The 18,651-nt window shown below is 45.0% G+C and overlaps 1 protein-coding gene across 1 annotated transcript; it reads right to left on the bottom strand.

The window, feature by feature from the left end:
• Positions 1-13,965: 13,965 nt before the first annotated feature.
• On the bottom strand, positions 13,966-17,986 carry LOC149290377 (uncharacterized). The gene is made up of 2 exons (XM_089489221.1): positions 17,535-17,986; positions 13,966-16,632 (listed from the first exon to the last, which is right to left on the bottom strand). Exons 1-2 carry the CDS (start codon positions 17,713-17,715, stop codon positions 15,479-15,481), a joined length of 1,335 nt encoding a protein of 444 aa, XP_089345347.1. The 5' UTR covers positions 17,716-17,986; the 3' UTR covers positions 13,966-15,478.
• Between the last annotated feature and the right edge of the window lie 665 nt (positions 17,987-18,651).

Raw genomic sequence — 18,651 nt, 5'->3', positions numbered from 1 at the left:
AATAGCTGCTACATTCCCCAAATTCTCTTTCAAAAATTTGATAACCACACTCCATTCTTCCGTTAATTTCCCCTTATTTTCATTCCTCAATGTCTGAGTTAATTTGTCCATTTCTATTCCATCATACAATTTTATCATCCAGTCCTCCTTTGTTGGAATATCACTACATTTCCATTCTTGAGCATAACATATCCGGGCAAGAGAAACCATATAAAAAACAATTTTTCCATATTTAGAGGGAATTTCATCTCCAAATATACCCAAAAGATAAAATTCGGGTTTTAAATGTAAATTGATATTTAAAATTTCGCTGATGCAATCCTTAATCATTGCCCAAATTTTTTTAGCCCAATCACACGTCCACCACCAATATCCTTTTTACATTTCCAGCATCTGTTGCTATTGTTTTTATAGATGTTTACTAGTTTGTCTGGTGAGAGATACCATTGATAAAACATTTTGTAAAAATTTTCCCTCGTTTTGAGAAGCTGTATATCTAAATCCGTTTTTCCAAACTCTTTCCCATTGTGAAAATAATATAGGATGGCCAACACTCCTTGCCCATTTAATCATCTGGTGTTTTACCACCTCCTCTTCTGTGTCATACTGTAATAGTGTTTTATAGATTTTGCTAATTAATTTATTTTCTTCAAGGGCCAAAATCTTTCCTAAATGACAGCCATCTTCCTTTCTTACAAAACCATATGTTTTCTCATCTAACCTAAATCGTTCATAGATCTGTCTGTATGTGAACCATGTTCCTTTCCATCCTTCTTCCAGTAGTTTTTCTCTTGTTTTAATTACCCAATTTCCTTTCTGAAATTCCAACAAATCATTATAATTATGCCATTTTGACTCTTTGGCCATTTCCTTTCTAAAGAAGGCTTCATGAGGGGAGACCCATCCGTTCAATTTAGGTAGGATTCTATCTTTGTAACGGTTCCAAATTTTTAACAGGGGTTTCCTAATACAGTGCTACCTCGGGTTACGAATTTAATTCGTTCCGTGGCGCCGTTCGTAACCCGATAAATTTCGCAACCCGAAAAGGCGCTGGAAAGCCGCTAGCCACCGCTAGCCGCTAGCCGCGATTTGAATTTCGCGCCGAAACGCGCCGAAAGGAATTTCGTAACCCGAAAATCCTTTCGTTACCCGGAACAGTTTTTTTCAATTTAACTTTTTCGTACCCCGGAAATTTCGTAACGCGAGCAATTCGTATCCCGGGGTACCACTGTACAATGATCCATAAATTTTTTATTTTGTTGGGATTTCCCATATGCCAAGTAAGCATGCCAACCAAATTTCAACCCATCCCCTTCCAATTCCAGAAGTCTTTCATCCTCTAGAGTTACCCAATCCTTAACCCACAACAACGTGAAAGCAAGCGGAGAACATATTCTCCCAATATGGCAGAGACAGTCCTGGTTAACCCTCTGTCACCCCACTTTTTCAGGGGCTTTTAAAAATGTCCCAGTTGCTCTCTCCTCCTCCCACTTTCCCCCTTCTCAGCTCACTTCCATTCCTGAGTGCCATTCAGTTTTCACCCCATCAACTCAAAAGTAGGGCGAAGAGAGGAAAGATGGAGGTAGGATATTGCCCTTCCCAGGAGGCTGAAGCAAAAGCAAACTGCTGTGCCCTTCCCCATTTGTGTGACCTTCCTCATAAACAGCTTTGGCCATCTTCACTGTCTTCTGGATTGCTTGTCCACATGTGTCTTGCTTTTCCCATCTCTGCAATGTTGGAGGATATGGAGGAAGATCTCTGGATCTAAATATGGGGTAGCCCCAGTGGCCCTCAATCCCAGTGTGCTAACCAAAATTGTTATTAAAAATTACGTTTTCCTCTGAAATGTGGCAAGAAATTTCTAAATGCACTATAATTCTTTGGTGGCTAAATGTTCTGTTTGTGTTGGGATAGTGAGTATCCTAATACATCCTCAATATCCCAGCAATGGCCTAAATTATATTGTTTATGATATTAGAATCATAGAGTTGGAAGAGACCACAAGGGCCATCCAGTCCAACCCCCTGCCATGCAGGAACTCTCAATCAAAGCATACACATCAGATGGCCATCCAGCCTCATCTTAAAAACCTCCAAGGAAGGAGACACCACTGCATTCTAAGGAAGCCGTGTTCCACTGTCGAACAGCACTTACTGTCAGGACATTCCTCCTAATGTTCAGGTGGAATCTTTTTTCCTGGAGCTTGCATCCATTGTTCCCGATCCTGTTTTCTGGAGAAGCAGAAAACAAGCTTGCTCCCTCCTCAATATGACATCCCTTCAAATATTTAAACAGGGATATCATATCATCTCTTAACCTTGCCTTCTCCAGGCTAAACATGTCCAGCTCCCTAAGTATATTATATTGAAAGGATTCGAGACAAACTGGATTTAAAAGGCAGCAGGTTTTTGCTTGCTAACATAATTTAAAGTTTATTTCCTGGACTGAATTCTGAAGTGATGAAATAATATTTGGATGCATCATGTGCTTTCCTCCCCTTTTGCTTAGTCACTCTCTGGATGAGGGCTGTTTTCTGTTACAGGTGACCTTTGCGGATGTGGCAGTCTATTTCACTGAGGAGGAATGGAATCTGTTGACGAAGAAACAGAGACTTATGTACAATTGTATAATGATGGAGAATTATGAGAATGTGGCTTCTGTGGGTAAGGAACCGTAATCCATTCTCCTTTCTATGAAGACTGAGGTCCCTTTTATGCTTAATGATCATGGTGCTATGATTCCACTAGAATTATAGAATCATAGAGTTGGAATAGACCACAAGGGCCATCCAGTTCAACCCCCTTCTTCCATGCAGGAATACATTTCCAAACACCATCCAGCCTTTGTTTAAAGACCTCCAAGGAAGAGGACTCCACGAAACTAAGGGAGTTGCACTGTCAAAGAGCTCTTACTGTTGCTCCTCAAAGGGCTTGATGGTTTCAAGATCCTTCACCACTTTGGCTGCCTTCCTCTGGGCATGTACCAACTTGACAATATCCTTTTTAAATTGTGGGACCCTGAACTGGACACAGGATTATTCTGACTAAAGCAGAATAGAGTAGCACTATTACATCCCTTGATCTAGGGCTATTCTTGTATTGAAACAGCCTAGAATGATATTGACCTTCTTAACTGTATACTGTATTGGTTGTGAGTCATCTCCTGGTGCCACACAGTATGAAGCAACCTCTGCAGTTAGCTTGCATCATGCCATGTGCTCTTACTCAACACTCTATGGCAGGCTCACAGGAAATGATGCCACTTTTCAATCAAAGTATTTTTACACATATTTAATGGAATATTTTTCAACTGCCTGATTATCTGCTTCCACTGATTTCCTCATGGCAGTTCCCCTTCAATCTCTTCTTTGGGAGCTCCTATGAGTAAAGATACAATCATTATATGGATTTGGGGGCATCCAGAACAGTGTCATGCTTGAGTCACTCACACCAACTTTATTAATTGAACCTGATATAGGGAGGCGTGAACGTAGGGCTAAATCTTGGGGTAACACATTCCTCTCTTAAAGCTGAGATTTAGTCTTGTCTGTCATTGTCCTTGTTTACAGAAGAACTTGTCAGTCATGAGAGAGTCCACACAGGAAAGAAGTCACATAAATGTCAGCATTGTGGAAAAAGATTTGCCTACAAGTCAGTCCTTGTCAAGCATCAGAGAGTCCACACAGGAGAGAAGCCATACAAGTGCCAGCATTGTGGGAAATGTTTTTCTTGGAAGTCAATCCTAGTGAAACATCAGAGAGTCCACACAGGAGAGAAGCCATACGGATGCCAGCATTGTGGGAAATGTTTTTCTTGGCAGTCACAGTTAGTGACACACAAGATAATCCACACAGGAGAGAAGCCATACAAATGCCAGCATTGTGGGAAATTTTTTTTTTCAAAGTCATACCTAGTGAGACATCAGAGAGTCCACACAGGAGAGAAGCCACACAAATGCCAGCATTGTGGACAATGTTTTGCTCAGAAGTCAAACCTAGTGAGACATCAGAGAGTCCACACAGGAGTGAAGCTATACAAATGCCAGCATTGTGGGAAATGTTTTTCTTCAAAGTCAAACCTAGTAAGACATCAGAAAGGCCACACAGGAAAGAAGCCACAAAAATCCCAGAAATGAACTAACATTATTTTTGTGAAGAAGGAATACAAAGAATGTATTTTTATTCCTTTGGTGATAAGAAAATGCCCTTGTGATTTGTTTGTTAGGTTTGTCTCTCCATATGTCTTTATGTTTTAAAGTTATATTTTCTTAATTTTAGCTTTTAATTGCTATTAGTGTAGAACATTGCTTTAGTTTATAAATGTGACAGGGGATTATGGGTTCTGGAATGGGTTAGATAGATAGAGGGTGGGATTTGTTGCAGCAGGCTAGAATAGTTATTTGATTGATAGCCTTTGGAATGTGAGGGATGTTAGCTGAAGAAAGTTGGGGGGAAGGTATTAACAGAAAGGGGACTAGTTTCTGGAAATGACAAAGGTAGCCTTGTAACCTGTGGGCCATTGACTGTGGGAATTGGAGGTGGTGGCTAGGTTTGGAAGAGGGTGGAGTTGTAGGTTTTGGAGTTTTAATGTTTTCTTTGGCTTGGGGTGGGCAGTTCTGACTGAAATGCTGAATTTCTGACTCTGGCCTGATTTAAATGGGCCTTTGTGCAGCCCCCGTCATGTGCTAGGGGTTGGCTGAGAACGTAGCGTCCATACCGGCCTCACTCCTAGCATGTGACGGGGGCGTCAAAATGGTGGTGCCCTGTACACACGAGCGCTTCTATTTTGACATGATGGACGCGTAGCGTATGCACGTCCCGGCGCCTTTGTGACACCGCAAGTGAGCCATTGGTGCCTTGCAGCATCACAAAGGCACTACAAGAAGAACCTGCTTTTTGTGGGTTCTTTTTGTTCCGCGATGGAGCCGCGTGATTTTTTCACTTTGGCTTCCTTGCGGAGCAAACCGGGGTGGCAGGAGACCACCCTTTTTGGGCGGTCTGTATCCCGCCATTGTGTTCTTAATAAAGTTCTTTGTTATTTCAACACAATGGACTCATTGATGCATAGAAGTTCTGAATTTGCACAAAACTGACTCTTTCTTCTCTTCTCAGTCCTCAGCTCCATTCCCAGCCATATGAGCAGCAGAGGCAAACAAACATACACACACACACACAAACACACACTCAGAGAGACAGATCTGTATGTACAAAGCAGAGTCTTCACAGCCTTTCCCTCCTGAGTCCAGCTCCGCAGCTTGGGCTCCATTCAGGAAGGAAGGAAGGAAAAAGGGTGTAGTCCTTCCCTTCTTCCAAATGCCGACAATGGAATAAGCAGCAGCAGCTAGGGCTTTGCGATCGCTGCGCATGCTCAAGAGGGGCCTTTGGTGGCAAATGTGCATGCACAGTCTCATCCCCTGAATCTGCCGCCCTCACAGCCTGCTCTGAGGGAGGGAAGTGGGGAGAGCCCTCATTCATTCAGAATGGCTGGAGGATCTTCTGGTTGAGGGATGATGTAAGAAGGACGGAAACCCCGATCTCCTCCCTGTAAAGAAAGGCAGGGAGCCTGCCAGGCCTCCTCTCCCTTCTCTCCCTTCCCTGCCCCCTCCTCTGGGGATTACTTGGGGCCCAGGTACTTGGGGGGTTATTTTGAGAAAAGAGGAAAGGGGGGACCCTTGGAGAGAGGCGTGGCCATGGAGGGGAGGGGGATTCAAAGGTAAAAAGGCCTTTGAGGAGCCCCCTCCCTCCTGGAAAGTGGGGCAGAGGAGAGACCCTCCCTTCTGATGCCTCATTTAGGGAAGAGTTTTGTGCTAAATACAAAGCATCACACAGGATACGGTTCAATAGCATTGGAAACAACATTTTTTGGGGGGGATGTTTTATCTGGGGTCCTGGGGGGAGGGGGCTCTGTCTGGGTGGGGGGAAAGAGCCAAAATCTAGGCCAAATCCAAGAGGAGGGAGATGGAGGGACCCCAAAGCCCCATCTGGGGAGACTGACACTTCCCTGGCAACCTGGGAACTAGGCTTAAAGGCCCACAGGATCCAAATTAGGCATCCCCAACACATACATACCTTTCCCTTCACAACAACCCTGCGGAGGAGGACCAACAGAGAGAGTCCAAGTGGTCTTTGGTGAAACAGATTATCTAGACCCTTTTCAAATTGGCTTCAGGACGGGATACAGAGTCAAGATTGCTATGGTCTCCTTGGATGATCTCCGCTTGAGCATCGACAGGCGAAGTGTGACCCTGTCAGTGCTTTTGGACCTCTCAGTGGCTTTCGATACCGTCAACCATGGTATCCCTCTGGAAAGCCTGAGGGAATTGGGGATCGGGGGCACTACGTTGCAGTGGTTTTGGTCCTATCTCAGAAGCAGATTCCAGATGGTGATGCTTGGGGACAGTTGCTCCTCCAAAAGGGATCTTAATTTTGGCATCCTTCGTCGCATCATCCTGTCCCAAATGCTATTTAACATCTACATGAAACCGCCTGGAGGTATGGGATGGGGTTTTATCAGTACGCTTATGACATCCAATATCTCTCCATGCCCCAGACTTCAGCGTCAACTAAGGAAGGCATCTCCCCTCTGAATGAATGTCTTGAGGGAGTAATGGGCAAGATGAGGAAATCAGATTGAAAGTGAATCCATTTAAGACAGAAGTACTTGTTGTAGGAGCCTCTAACCCAGGTATGGAGGTTTGTCTACCGCTCCTGGATGGGGTCACAGTTCCCCTAAAGGACTGTGTTTGCAGTTTGGGGGTGCTCCTGGTTCCTTTGCTCCAGATGTCAGCTCAGATAGATGCGACGGCCAAGAGTGCCTGTTATCAGCTTCAGTTGATACGCCAGCTCCGCCCTTTCCTGGAACCTGAAGACCCAGAAACTATGGTTCATGCGCTGGTAAGCTCACATCTTGACTTCTGCAATGCGCTCTACATAGGGCTACCCTTGCAGTAAGTCTGGAAACTTCAGCTAATGCAAAATATGGCAGCACTGTGACAATTTATTGATTGATTGATTTAGGTTCAGGTGAGCTTTATTTATAAATTCACATACAGTTATACATTTGCGATTGTACTTTCCAGTTATTTATAACTTCTGCCAGCATCTCTTGAACATACACGATATTTACAGATTGATCATATTTACAACTTCTTATACCTTCCAATACAAGGTCTATTTATTATCTTGGCATCACCTATATATTCTCTACTGATATTTTGCCCTTTCCTGTATTTTCCGCTTACATTAGAAAAGAGGTAGAGAGCAAACTCTTCAAGTATCTTTATTTTATTTTATGGAGTGAGATGGGCTTTTCAAACTGACTCACTTATAATTAGTATTAACTATTAATGAGTCCTTCTTTCTGGGAATGGCTCAAGCCCTTAAAGGCTCAGGCCCCTTCCTCCTCCTCCATTTTCTCCTCTGGAGGGACTGAGCATGCTCAGTGGCAGCCAGGGCAGCCATCTTCCTTCAGGGCAGAGGGGCTTCAGTGGCTGCTACTGAGCATGCCCAGATCTCTTGAGGACCATGCTCAGTGCTCTCCCTCCCTCCCTTGGTGTTTCCATGGTGACAACAGACTCTGCCTGGCAACAGTGAAGGAGGCCGTTGTCAGAGGCACAAAGACACTCCTCTGGGGGATGACATCACTGGTGGGCAACCGTCCAATCAGAGGGCAGCTGTTGGGGAAGAAGCTTCTAGAAGGTGGCTGCTGAGACTAGAGAGGCCTGAATGGGGTCCTAGGAGGCTGTGGCTTTGACCATTGGCTGCTTAGGAAGAAGGGCTCCTTCTGGGTCTCCTTGGCAGGGAAGGGAAGGTGGGGCCTCCATGGGGCACTCCCCAGTTTAGTTCCTCTGTGAGAATGAGGACTGGAGGGGAAGAGCCCCATTTTGGAGCCAGAGATGGGGGATGGAGGGCCTTCTGTAGGGAGGCAGCTTTGGGGCTGGAAGCAAGGAAGGCCCCTTCTCCTCCTCTTCCTCCTCCCTCCAAAAAAGACAGAAAGGCTCCTCTGGCTGCCAGGCCTCCTCTTCCTTCTTGGGGGTCTCTATGATATTTCAGAGGGGAATCAAAGGGTTTCTGTGTGTGAATATATACATCTGCTTCTGTTCAGGCAAAAGGGGACCATCTCTGGTGTTGAAGCTCTTTCCAGACTCCTCTCCAAAGGCTGGATCCTGGAGGGAGGAGGCTCTGGCTCTGTTTCCTTCATTGCAAACAGTTGGTCTTCTTTCAACTGGGATGGACATCCTATCGCCCACCAGATGTTGACAGACTACAGCTCCCATCATCCCCTTGGACAGCATAACAAATAAAAGAAGGATGCTGGGAGTTGTAGTACACTGACACCTGGAGGCCAAAAGAAATCCCATCCCTAGTTTAGGACTAAGCCTTGTGCGTAATCCCAGCTAGAGGGGTTTGGGGTTGGTTTTCTTAATGAAGAAAGAAGGAACCCAAGACAAGAGCCTTTTCCTGTTCCTTCGTCTGTTCAGTTGGCTTCACTCTGGAGCAACCCTAAGAAGGAGGGAACTCCAAAGACCTTGTTATTAACAGACTGAACAAGGTCTTGCAAGCTGAAAGTCTTCCTTTCCTTGACTCAGTCCATCTCCAGCCACTCTTTCTCTTTCCTGATGCCTTCCACTTTACTGACCATCCTCCTTTTTTCCAGGGAGTCATGTCATCTAACTATCTGCCCAAAGTACAATAGCTTCATTGATTTGTTTGATCTTCTAGGAAAGGTTGAGGCTTGCTTTGCTCTGAGAGCCACTGAATTCTATCTTTGGTGGTCCATGGAAGACTGCATAAGTGTTGCACATGTAAAACACCTCCATTTGTACTTTCTGCAGGTGTGCAAAGAACCAAGATGGCCTCCAAAGGAAGGAAGAGAGGATAAACTACCCTCAGTTCCTCCTTTGAGGAAGAAAATGGAGGAAAGAAGACCTTGGGACAGTAAATGTTCAGCCCTCCTTTTTTGAAGTGGAGCCATTGGGAATTAAGAGACTGGGATGCAACGGGGGTCGGTTATGTACAATCCTCTGTCTTTCAGTGATTAGTTGATCCGTGGTTCCTGCCATCTTGGCCTTGCTTCCCCTCCCAGCCAATCAGGGCCAGGGATGGATTGAGGGATTGGGATTCCAGCCAACCAGAGCCAGGGATGGCGGGAGGGACTGGGATTCCAGCCAATGATGGCCCCTCGGAGTGTCCTCAGGAGGACTTCTTCTGTTCCTGCCTTTGTCCTTCTGTGGAAAATTGATTAAGGGAGAAAAAGATGACAAATGCAAGGAACTATAAGGGAAGGTTATTGTTGGGGTATCTTTCCCCTTTTTGTTGATTTGTTTTTAGTGGTTTTAATTCTGTGGAGAGTTTGTTTAATTGGGTTTTAGGAATAACCTTTTGAGGTCTTTACTTATGTTTTTGCATATTCTTTGGTCAGCATTGGTTTTAATTCTTCTTAGCCACTCCTGCAGTCCCAGGGCTGGGGAAAAGACAGAAGGTGGGTGGGTGGAAGAATGATGATGAAAGCAGAGGAGGAGAAGGATCCACTCTTCCCAGAGCCTCCTCCAGCTCTCTCCTGTTTTGCCCTTGCAAGGCTAGCCAACCCTCAGTCCAGAATCTCAGTGTTTCAAGCACTGAGTGAAAGGGAGAAGGGATGGTTGTCTCACCAAGTCCTGTGTAGCAAAAGCAGTGGTGGCATAATCCAGTCCACGTTCATCACGAGGCTTCAGTCATTCCAGTCCATCAGGTTCAAAGGGGAAATCTGAGAGTCCTCCAGGTCTGAGCAGAATTCCAGGTAACAGGCATTCAGCCAACATTCAAGGCAAGAGCAAGGTGTCTCCCAAGCACCATGGATGGTTCTCAACCATGCTGGACCGAGGGAGGTGCTGGGATATTTCTAACCCATCTGGGTCTCGCATGTTCTAGCTGTTGGCTTCCTACTTAACCATAGAGAATGCCCTTGACTCTCTTTTTCCTGGGGTCTCTCTGTGGGAGTAGGCCCCAGTCAATCTGGCTCAGGAGGAGGGAAACCTTGCTGCTGGGAACCTGACCTGGGGACGGGCTGCAGGCTTACCTCCAGAGGATCTGGACTGTGGTTGCAGCCCTGGCTTGTCCCTGGGATCTCCGCCTGCACCTCAGACTCAGAGGACAGGCCTGGCTCCTGGCGGCAGGGCATGGCAAGCCCTCACCTGGAGCGCCACCTTCATTCAAACCCCAAAGGGGGAAAGTTCCCAGAGATCAAGCAGCTTCTAGTAAGCATGGCCAATGGTGAGGGAGAGTGGGAGTTGCAGTCCATCAACATCTGAAAATCTACCTGATTCCCATCCCTGTTGGAAACGCTGCGTTGCTTTTAAGGAGTTTGTGGGGGGTGGCTTGCCCCCAAATTTGTTGGGCAATCAGCTCAGGACTGGCATCTCTGCCAGGATGGTGTTCCTGCCACCCTCACGCTTGACCTCGCCTGAGCCAGAGAAGAGCTGCCACACTCAGAGGCATTCCTAGTATATTTGTGCAAATCATTCATCAATCACCCCTCTCTTCCACAGCCTTTTTGGGTCCAGCGGAGCTGCTGAACAAGCAGAAGAGGGCAAGGCTCGCTTTCTCTTGCCAGACCCATAACTTCAGCACCCCTTCTTAGCAGCGCCTAGGTGATGCCCCCCGCACCCTCCTGGCAATGCCCTTGGCCATCCTTCTGGCCTGGGCCAGTCAGGCCCTGGACCGTCTTCCTTCCTGATCTCTCACACCAAGTTATAGTCGGTGCCCTGACTGAGGTTCTCTGGCTAGTGCTGGAGGAAATGCTTGCCTTTGCGTGGAGTGGGAATCTCTGGCTTCAATTATCTTATTCAAGAAGAATATGCAAAAATTCTGAGGAAGTCAGTGACCATGTGAAATAAAAGTATTGTCAGCCCTCGGTATACGCTGGGGTTTGGTTCCAGGACCCACGGTGGATGCCAAAACCCATGCATTCTCAAGTTACAGCGGACCCTTGTTATACGCTGGGGTTTGGTTCCAAGATCCCCTGTGTATTACAAAATCTGTGTATGCTCAAGTACCATTCAATACAGTGACATAGAAAAATGGTGTCTCTTATAAAAAATGGAAAATCAAGGTCTGATATTTGAAATTTATACTTTTTTTTAACATTTTCAAACCGTGTATCCTTGAATCTGTGTATAAAATAATCCCTGTATAAGAAGCGCCGACTGTACCTTAAATACAAGGGCATACTAAAATAGTGTCCCTTAAATAAAATAAAAGGAGTTACTTTTTGGAACTGATACATTTTGAAAATATTTTCAAGGTCTGGATGCTTGAATCCATGGACAAACATCCGTGGAAATTAGCTGGGAAACAAAGCAGTTCCAGATTGCAAGCAGACCTCTAGAAATTCCCTCGACAGCTGGTCCAGAAACATTCTAATTTTATGTTATCTAAGCAGAAAGGCAGACCAGTCCATCTTCTGGGATTAAGCTGGAGCCACATCTAGCCAGCAAGAAAGGTCTGAAAGCGAAACAGCGTGGTGCCATGGACTGAGGGCTGGACTAGGACCGGGAGACCAGTACAGTGGTACCCCGGGTTACGAAAGTAATTCGTTCCGCCGCCGCTTTCGTAACCCGAAAGGCTTCGTAAGCCGAAATACCCATAGGCGCTAATGGGGAAAAGCCGCGATTTGGTGCGAAATAGCGCCGAAAAGCACCAAAAGTTTTTTCGTAACCCGAAAAAACATTCGTAACGCGGAACAGTTTTTTTAAATAAATTTTTTTCGTAACCCGGAAATTTCGTAAGGCGGCGCATTCGTATCCCGGGGTGCCACTGTATTCGAATCCTCACTCAGCCTTGGAAATCCATGGGTGAGCTTGCATATATCGCACTCTCTCAGCCTCAAAGGAAGGCTCTTCTGAATAAATATGGACATAAAAGAGACCGCTACGACTAAGTATTATACAGTGGTTTGAGTATTGGCCTAGTACTCTGAGAAACCAAAGTTTAAATCCTCACTCGGCCATAGAAACTCAATGGCTGCCCTTGAGCAAGTTACACTTTCTCAGTCTCAGAAGAAGGCAATGGTAGCAAGGATTTTACCAGAGGACCTCAATGTGTGGGGCGGATTGTATCGGAGAAGGCGATCCTGTAAGTAAGGTTATAACCAAGACCTTGTACTATGCCCTGAAATTAATGGGCAGCCAATTAAGAGATTTTAATATAGGTGTGATATGGTCACCTCTAGATCTTCCAGTGACCACTCTGACAGCCATATTTTGGATTAGATGAATTTTCCAGACTTGCTACAAGGGTAGCTTAGGTAGAGCGCATTACAGAAGTCAAGATGTGAGGTTAACAGAGCATGCATGATAGTTTTCGGGTCTACAGGTTCCAGGAAGGGGCACAGTTGGCATATCAACCAAAGCTGATAACAGGCACTCCTGGCCATCGCATCTATCTGAACTCACATCTGGAGCAACGGATTCAGGAGCACCCCCAAACTGCAAACACAATCCTTTAGGGGAAGTGTGACCCTATCCAGGACCGGTTGACAAACCTCCATACCTAGATTAGGATCTCCATCAAGTACCTCGGTCTTATCTGGATTCAGTTTTAATCTGTTTCTCCTCATCCAGCACATTACTGCCCCAAGACATTCATTCGGAGGGGAGATGCCTTCCTTAGTTGATGCAGAGGTCTGGGGCATAAAGAGATATAGTTGGGTGTCATCAGCGTATTGATAGCACTCCACTCAATTTCTCCAGATGATCTCTCCCAGTGGTTTCATGTAGATGTTAAACAGTATTAGTGACAGGATGATGCCCTGAAGAACACCAAATTTAAACTCCCTTTTAAAGGAACAACTGTTCCCAAGCATCTCTTTCTGGAATCTGCTGGAGAGATAGAACTGGATCCACTGCAATGCATTGCCCCTGATCCTCAATTCCCTCAGGCTTTCCAGAACGATACCATGGTCGATGGTATTGAAAGCCACTGAGAGATCCAAAAGCTTCAACAGGGTCACACTTCATCTGTCAGTGTTCAAGCAAAGATCATCTACTAAGGTGACTATAGCAGTCTCGACTCCGTATCCCATCTTGAAGCCAGTTTGAAATGGGTCTAGATAATCTGATTCTTCCAAGAATGCTTGGAGTTGAAGAGCAACTTCCTTCTCAATCACCTTGCTTAGAAATGGAAGATGGGAGACGGATCTGTAATTGTTCATGTCCAAGGGATCTAGGGAGGGCTTTTTCAGAAGCGGCCGTGCCTCTGCTTCTTTTAAGCAAGATGGAAAATAGCCCTCCCTAAGAGATGCATTTATGATACATCTCAGATGAGTCCTAAGTGCATCTCCTCCTTGGAGGACCAGCCGTGAAGGACAAGGGTTGAGAGGGCAAGTTGTCTTCTTCACACTTCCAAGGAGCTTCTCCATGTCCTCAGTACTCACAGATTCAAATTAATCCAGTATGATCTTATTCACTGAGTTACTGGACACCTCACCTATAGCCTCTATAATAATGTCGGCCTCTGGAAGAAGGGAAGGAGTACGCCCTTCCTTCCTTCCTTCCTTCCGGAATGGAGCCCAGGCTGCAGAGCTGGACTCAGGAGAGAAAGGCTGGGAAGACTCTGCTTTGTACATATATCTCTTTCTCTCTCAGTGCGTGTGTGTTTGCCTCAGTTCTTATGGCTGGGAATGGAGCTGAGGGCTGAGGAAAGAAGAACGTGTCAATTTTGTGCAAATGCAGAACTTCTGTGCATCAAAGAGTCCAGTGTGTTGAAATAGCAAAGAACTTTATTGAGAACACATAGAAGGAATTCAGTGTTTAAGCCAGAACTGCCCACTCCAAGCCAAACTATACATTAAAACCCCAAAACCTAAAACACCACCCTCTTCCCAACCTAGCCCCCATCTCCAATTCCTACAATCTATGCCCCACAGGTATCAAGGCCCCCTTTGCCACCCCCAGAAACTAACCCCATTTTTGTTAATATCGGCCCCCAACTTTCTTCAGCCAACATCTCACCCATTGCAAAAACTAACATTCCCATAACTATTTGAGCCAGATGCAACAAATCCCACCCCTCTATTTTGCTAACCTATACTACAGTCTCCAGTCAAATTTATAAGCTATGATCTATACTAACAGCAATGAAAACCTAAACTTAACAAAATATAACTTTAAACATAAACAGACTTAGCCACAGACAAACCACAGACATATGGATAGACAACCCTTACAAACATAAGCATAAGGGTCTTTTCACTGCTGGATTGAAAATATATTTTCTGTATTCATTCTTGACAAAAATAATGTTAGTTCACTTCTGGGATTTGTGTGGCTTCTCTACTGTGTGGCCTCTCTGATGTCTCACTAGATTTGACCTCAAAGAAAAACATTTCCCACAATGCTGGCATTTGTGTGGCTTTTCTCCTGTGTGGACTCCCTGATGTGTAACTAGGCTTAACTTCCAAGAAAAACATTCCCCACAATGCTGGCATTTGTATAGCTTGTATAATGGAAAGGACAAGGGCTCTCCCCACTTCCCTCCCTCCCTCCCTGTGAGGGCAGTCATGGCTTCAGGGGCCGAGACTGTGCATTCACAGATGCCCCCAAAGGGCCCTCTTCAGCATGCGCAGGAATTGCCAGAGCCTAGATGCTGCTGCTTATTCCGCTGGCGGCCTTTACAGGAAAGGAAGGTATGTGCCGGGAGCTCAGCAGCCTCCCCTTCCTTCCTTCCCTCTTTTTTTCCTTTAAGGAGACCGCAATGGAGGCCAAGGTGCAGAGCTGGACTCAGGAGGGAAAGCCAGTAAAGGAAGGCTCTAGTTTTGAAATATAGCTCTCTCTGTGTATCCTGTATGTTTGTGTGTTTCTGTGCACATATGTGTGTGTGTGCCCCTTCTCTTCTTATGGCTGGGAATGCAGCTGAGGACTGAGGACAGAAGAAAGGGTCAGTTTTGGGAAAATTCAGAACTTCTGTGCATCAAAGAGTCCAGTGTGTTGAAACAGTAAAGAACTTTATTGAGAAGACATAGAAATTCAGTGTTTAAGCCAGAACTGCCCACTCCAATCCAAACAATACACTAAAACCCCAAACGTTCAACATCACCCTCTTCCAAACCTAGCCTCACCCCCAATTCCCACAGTCTATGCCCCACAGGTAACAAGGCCCCCTTTGCCATTCCCACAAACTAGCCCTTTCTGTTGATACCGCAAAATTTCTTCAGACAACATCTCACACTTTGCAAAAGATACCATCCCCATAACTATTCTATCCAGATGCAACAAATCCCACCCCTCATCTACCTAACCTATACCACAATCCACGACAAATATACAACCCAAAGCAATTACCTATACTATTACCAATTAAAACCCAAACTTAACAAAATATGACTTTAAAACATAAACAGACATATGGACAAAGTTAATAAACAAAACCATAAGGTCTTTTTCTTATTACCACAGGATTAAAAATATATGCTTTGTATTCCTTCTTGACAAATATAATGTTAGTTCAATACTGGGATTTCTGTAGCTTCTCCCCTGTGTGGCCTCTCTCATGTTTCACTTGGGCTGACTTGTCAGAAAAACATTTCCCACAATGCTGGCATTTGTATGGCTTCTCTCCTGTGTGGATTCTCTGATGTGTCACTATGTTTGACTTTGAAGAAAAACATTTCCCACAATGCTGGCATTTGTATGGCTTCTCTCCTGTGTGGATTCTCTTATCTCTCACTAGGTCTGACTTAGAAGAAAAACACTTCCCACAATGCTGACATTTGTATGGCTTCTCTCCTGTGTGGATTCTCTGATGTTTCACTAGGTCTGACTTAGAAGAAAAACACTTCCCACAATGCTGACATTTGTATGGCTTCTCTCCTGTGTGGATTCTCTGATGTTTCACTAGGTCTGACTTAGAAGAAAAACATTTCCCACAATGCTGGCATTTGTAGGGCTTTGCTCCTGTGTGAGATCTCTGATGTATCACTAGGTTTGATTTCAATGAAAAAGCTTTCCCACAATGCTGGCATTTGTATGGCTTCTCTCCTGTGTGGATTCTCTGATGTTTCACTAGGTATGACTTTGACGAAAAACATTTCTCACAATGCTGGCATTTGTATGGCTTCTCTCCTGTGTGAACTCTCTGATGTCTCACTAGGTTTGATTTCAATGAAAAAGCTTTCCCACAATGCTGGCATTTGTATGGCTTCTCTCCTGTGTGGACTCTCTGATGTATCACTAGGTCTGACTTTGAAGAAAAAGATTTCCCACAATGCTGGCATTTGTATGGCTTCTCTCCTGTGTGAGATCTCTGATGTATCACTAGGTATGACTTTGAAGAAAAACATTTCTCACAATGCTGGCATTTGTAGGGCTTTGCTCCTATGTGGACTCTCTGATGTGTCACTAGGTATGACTTCAAAGAAAAACATTTCCCACAATGCTGGCATTTGAATGGCTTCTCTCCTGTGTGGACTCTCTGATGTCTCACTAGGTCTGACTTTGAAGAAAAACATTTCCCACAATGCTGGCATTTGTCTGGCTTCTCTCCTGTGTGGACTCTCTGATGCTTGACAAGAACTGACTTGTAGGCAAATCTTTTCCCACAATGCTGACATTTATGTGACTTCTTTCCTCTGTGGACACTTTCATGACTGACAAGTTCTTCTGTAAAGGAGGACAATGACAGAGAAGACTGAATCTCAGCGTTAAGAGAGGAAGGTGTTACTCCAAGATTTAGCCCTACGTTCACCCCTCCCTACTTCAGGTTAAATTAATAAAGTTGGTGTGAGTGACCCGAGCATGAAACTGTTCTGGATGCCCCCAAATCCATATAGTGATTGTATCCTTACTCATAGGAGCTAGCAAAGAAGAGATTGTAGGGGAAGTGCCATGAGGAAATCAGTGGAAGCAGATAATCAGGCGGTTGAACAATATTCAATTAAATATGTGTAAAAATATTTTGATTGAAAAGTGGCATCATTTCCTGTGAGACTGCCATTGAGTGCTGAGTCAGAGCACATGGCATGATGCAAGCTAACTGCAGAGGATGCTTCATGCTGTGTGGCACTAAATGACTCACAACCAACACAGTAGACAACTAAAAGGGCCAATGTCATTCTAGGTTGCATCAATACAAGTAAAGTTTCTAGATCAAGGGATGTAATAGTGCTACTCTATTATGCTTTAGTCAGAATAATCCTGTGTCCAGTTGAGGGCCCCACAATTTAAAAAGGATGTTGTCAAGTTGGAACATGCCCAGAGGAAGGCAGCCAAAGTGGTGAAAGATCTTGAAACCATCAAGCCCTTTGAGGAGCAACAATAAGAGCTCTTTGACAGTGCAACTCCCTTCGTTTCGTGGCATCCTCTTCCTTGGAGGTCTTTAAACAGAGGCTGGATGGTGTTTGGAAATGTATTCCTGCAGGGCAGAAGGGGGTTGAATTGGATGGCCCTTGTGGTCTATTCCAACTCTATGATTCTATAATGCTAGTGGAATCATAGCACCATGATAATTTAGCACAAAAGGGACCTCAGTCTCATAGAAAGGACAATGGATTCAGGTTCCTTACCCACAGAAGCCACATTCTCATAATTCTCCATCATTACACAATTGTACATAAGCCTCTGCTTCTTCGTCAACAGATTCCATTCGTCTTTGGTGAAATATACTGCCACATCCGCAAAGGTCACCTGCAACAGAAAATAGCCCTCATCCAGGGAGTGACTAAGGAAAAGGGAAGGAAATCGCATGGTGTATCCCAAATATTATTTCATCACTTCAGAATTCAGTGCAGGAAATAAACTTTAAATTATGTTAGCAAGCAAAAACCTGCTGCCTTTCAAATCCAGTTTGTCTCGAATCCTTTCAATATAATATACTTAGGGAGCTGGACATGTTTAGCCTGGAGAAGGCAAGGTTAAGAGGGGATATGATAGCCCTGTTTAAATATATGAAGGGATGTCATATTGAGGAGGGAGCAAGCTTGTTTTCTGCTGCTCCAGAAAACAGGATCCGGAACAATGGATGCAAGCTCCAGGAAAAGAGATTCCACCTGAACATTAGGAGGAACGTCCTGACAGTAAGGGCTGTTTGACAGTGGAACACACTCCTTCCTCAGAATGCAGTGGCGTCTCCTTCCTTGAAGGTCTTTAAGATGAGGCTGGATGGCCATCTGATGTGTATGCTTTGATTGAGAGTTCTTGCATGGCAGGGGGTTGGACTGGATGGCCCTTGTGCTCTCTTCCAACTCTATGATTCTAATATCATAAACAATACTATTTAGGCCATTGCTGGGATATTGAGGATGTATTAGGATACTCACTATCCCAACACATACACATACAGAACATTTAGCCACCCAAGAATTATAGTGCATTTATAAATTTCTTGCCACATTTCAGAGGCAAACGTCATTTTTAATAACAGTTTTGGGGAGCAGGCTGGGATTGAGGGCCACTGGGGCTACCCCATATTTAGATCCAGAGATGTTCCCCCATATCCTCCAACATTGCACAGATGGAAAAAGCAAGACACATGTGGACAAGCAATCCAGAAGGCGGTGAGGATGGCCAAAGTTATTTATGAGGAAGGTCACACAAACGGGGAAGGGCACAGCAGTTTGCTTTTGCTTCAGCCTCCTGGGAAGGGCAATATCCTGCCTCCGTCTTTCCTCTCTTCTCCCCACT

This window comes from Sceloporus occidentalis, unplaced genomic scaffold, assembly GCF_023333645.1.
Source record: "Sceloporus occidentalis isolate IW3139 unplaced genomic scaffold, rSceOcc1.0.p SCAF_39, whole genome shotgun sequence".
NCBI classification, from domain to species: Eukaryota; Metazoa; Chordata; class Lepidosauria; order Squamata; family Phrynosomatidae; genus Sceloporus; species Sceloporus occidentalis.
This window is presented reverse-complemented; position numbering and strand designations above follow the sequence as displayed.

What these genes read in the sequence shown, in the direction of transcription:
- LOC149290377 (XM_089489221.1), bottom strand. Translation starts at nt 17,715, where the DNA reads ATGCGATTTCCTTCCCTTTTCCTTAGTCACTCCCTGGATGAGGGCTAT. An exon ending in TGAGAATGTGGCTTCTGTGG is followed by an intron (nt 16,633 to 17,534) that starts GTAAGGAACCTG and finishes CCTCCTTTACAG; the next exon opens with AAGAACTTGTCAGTCATGAA.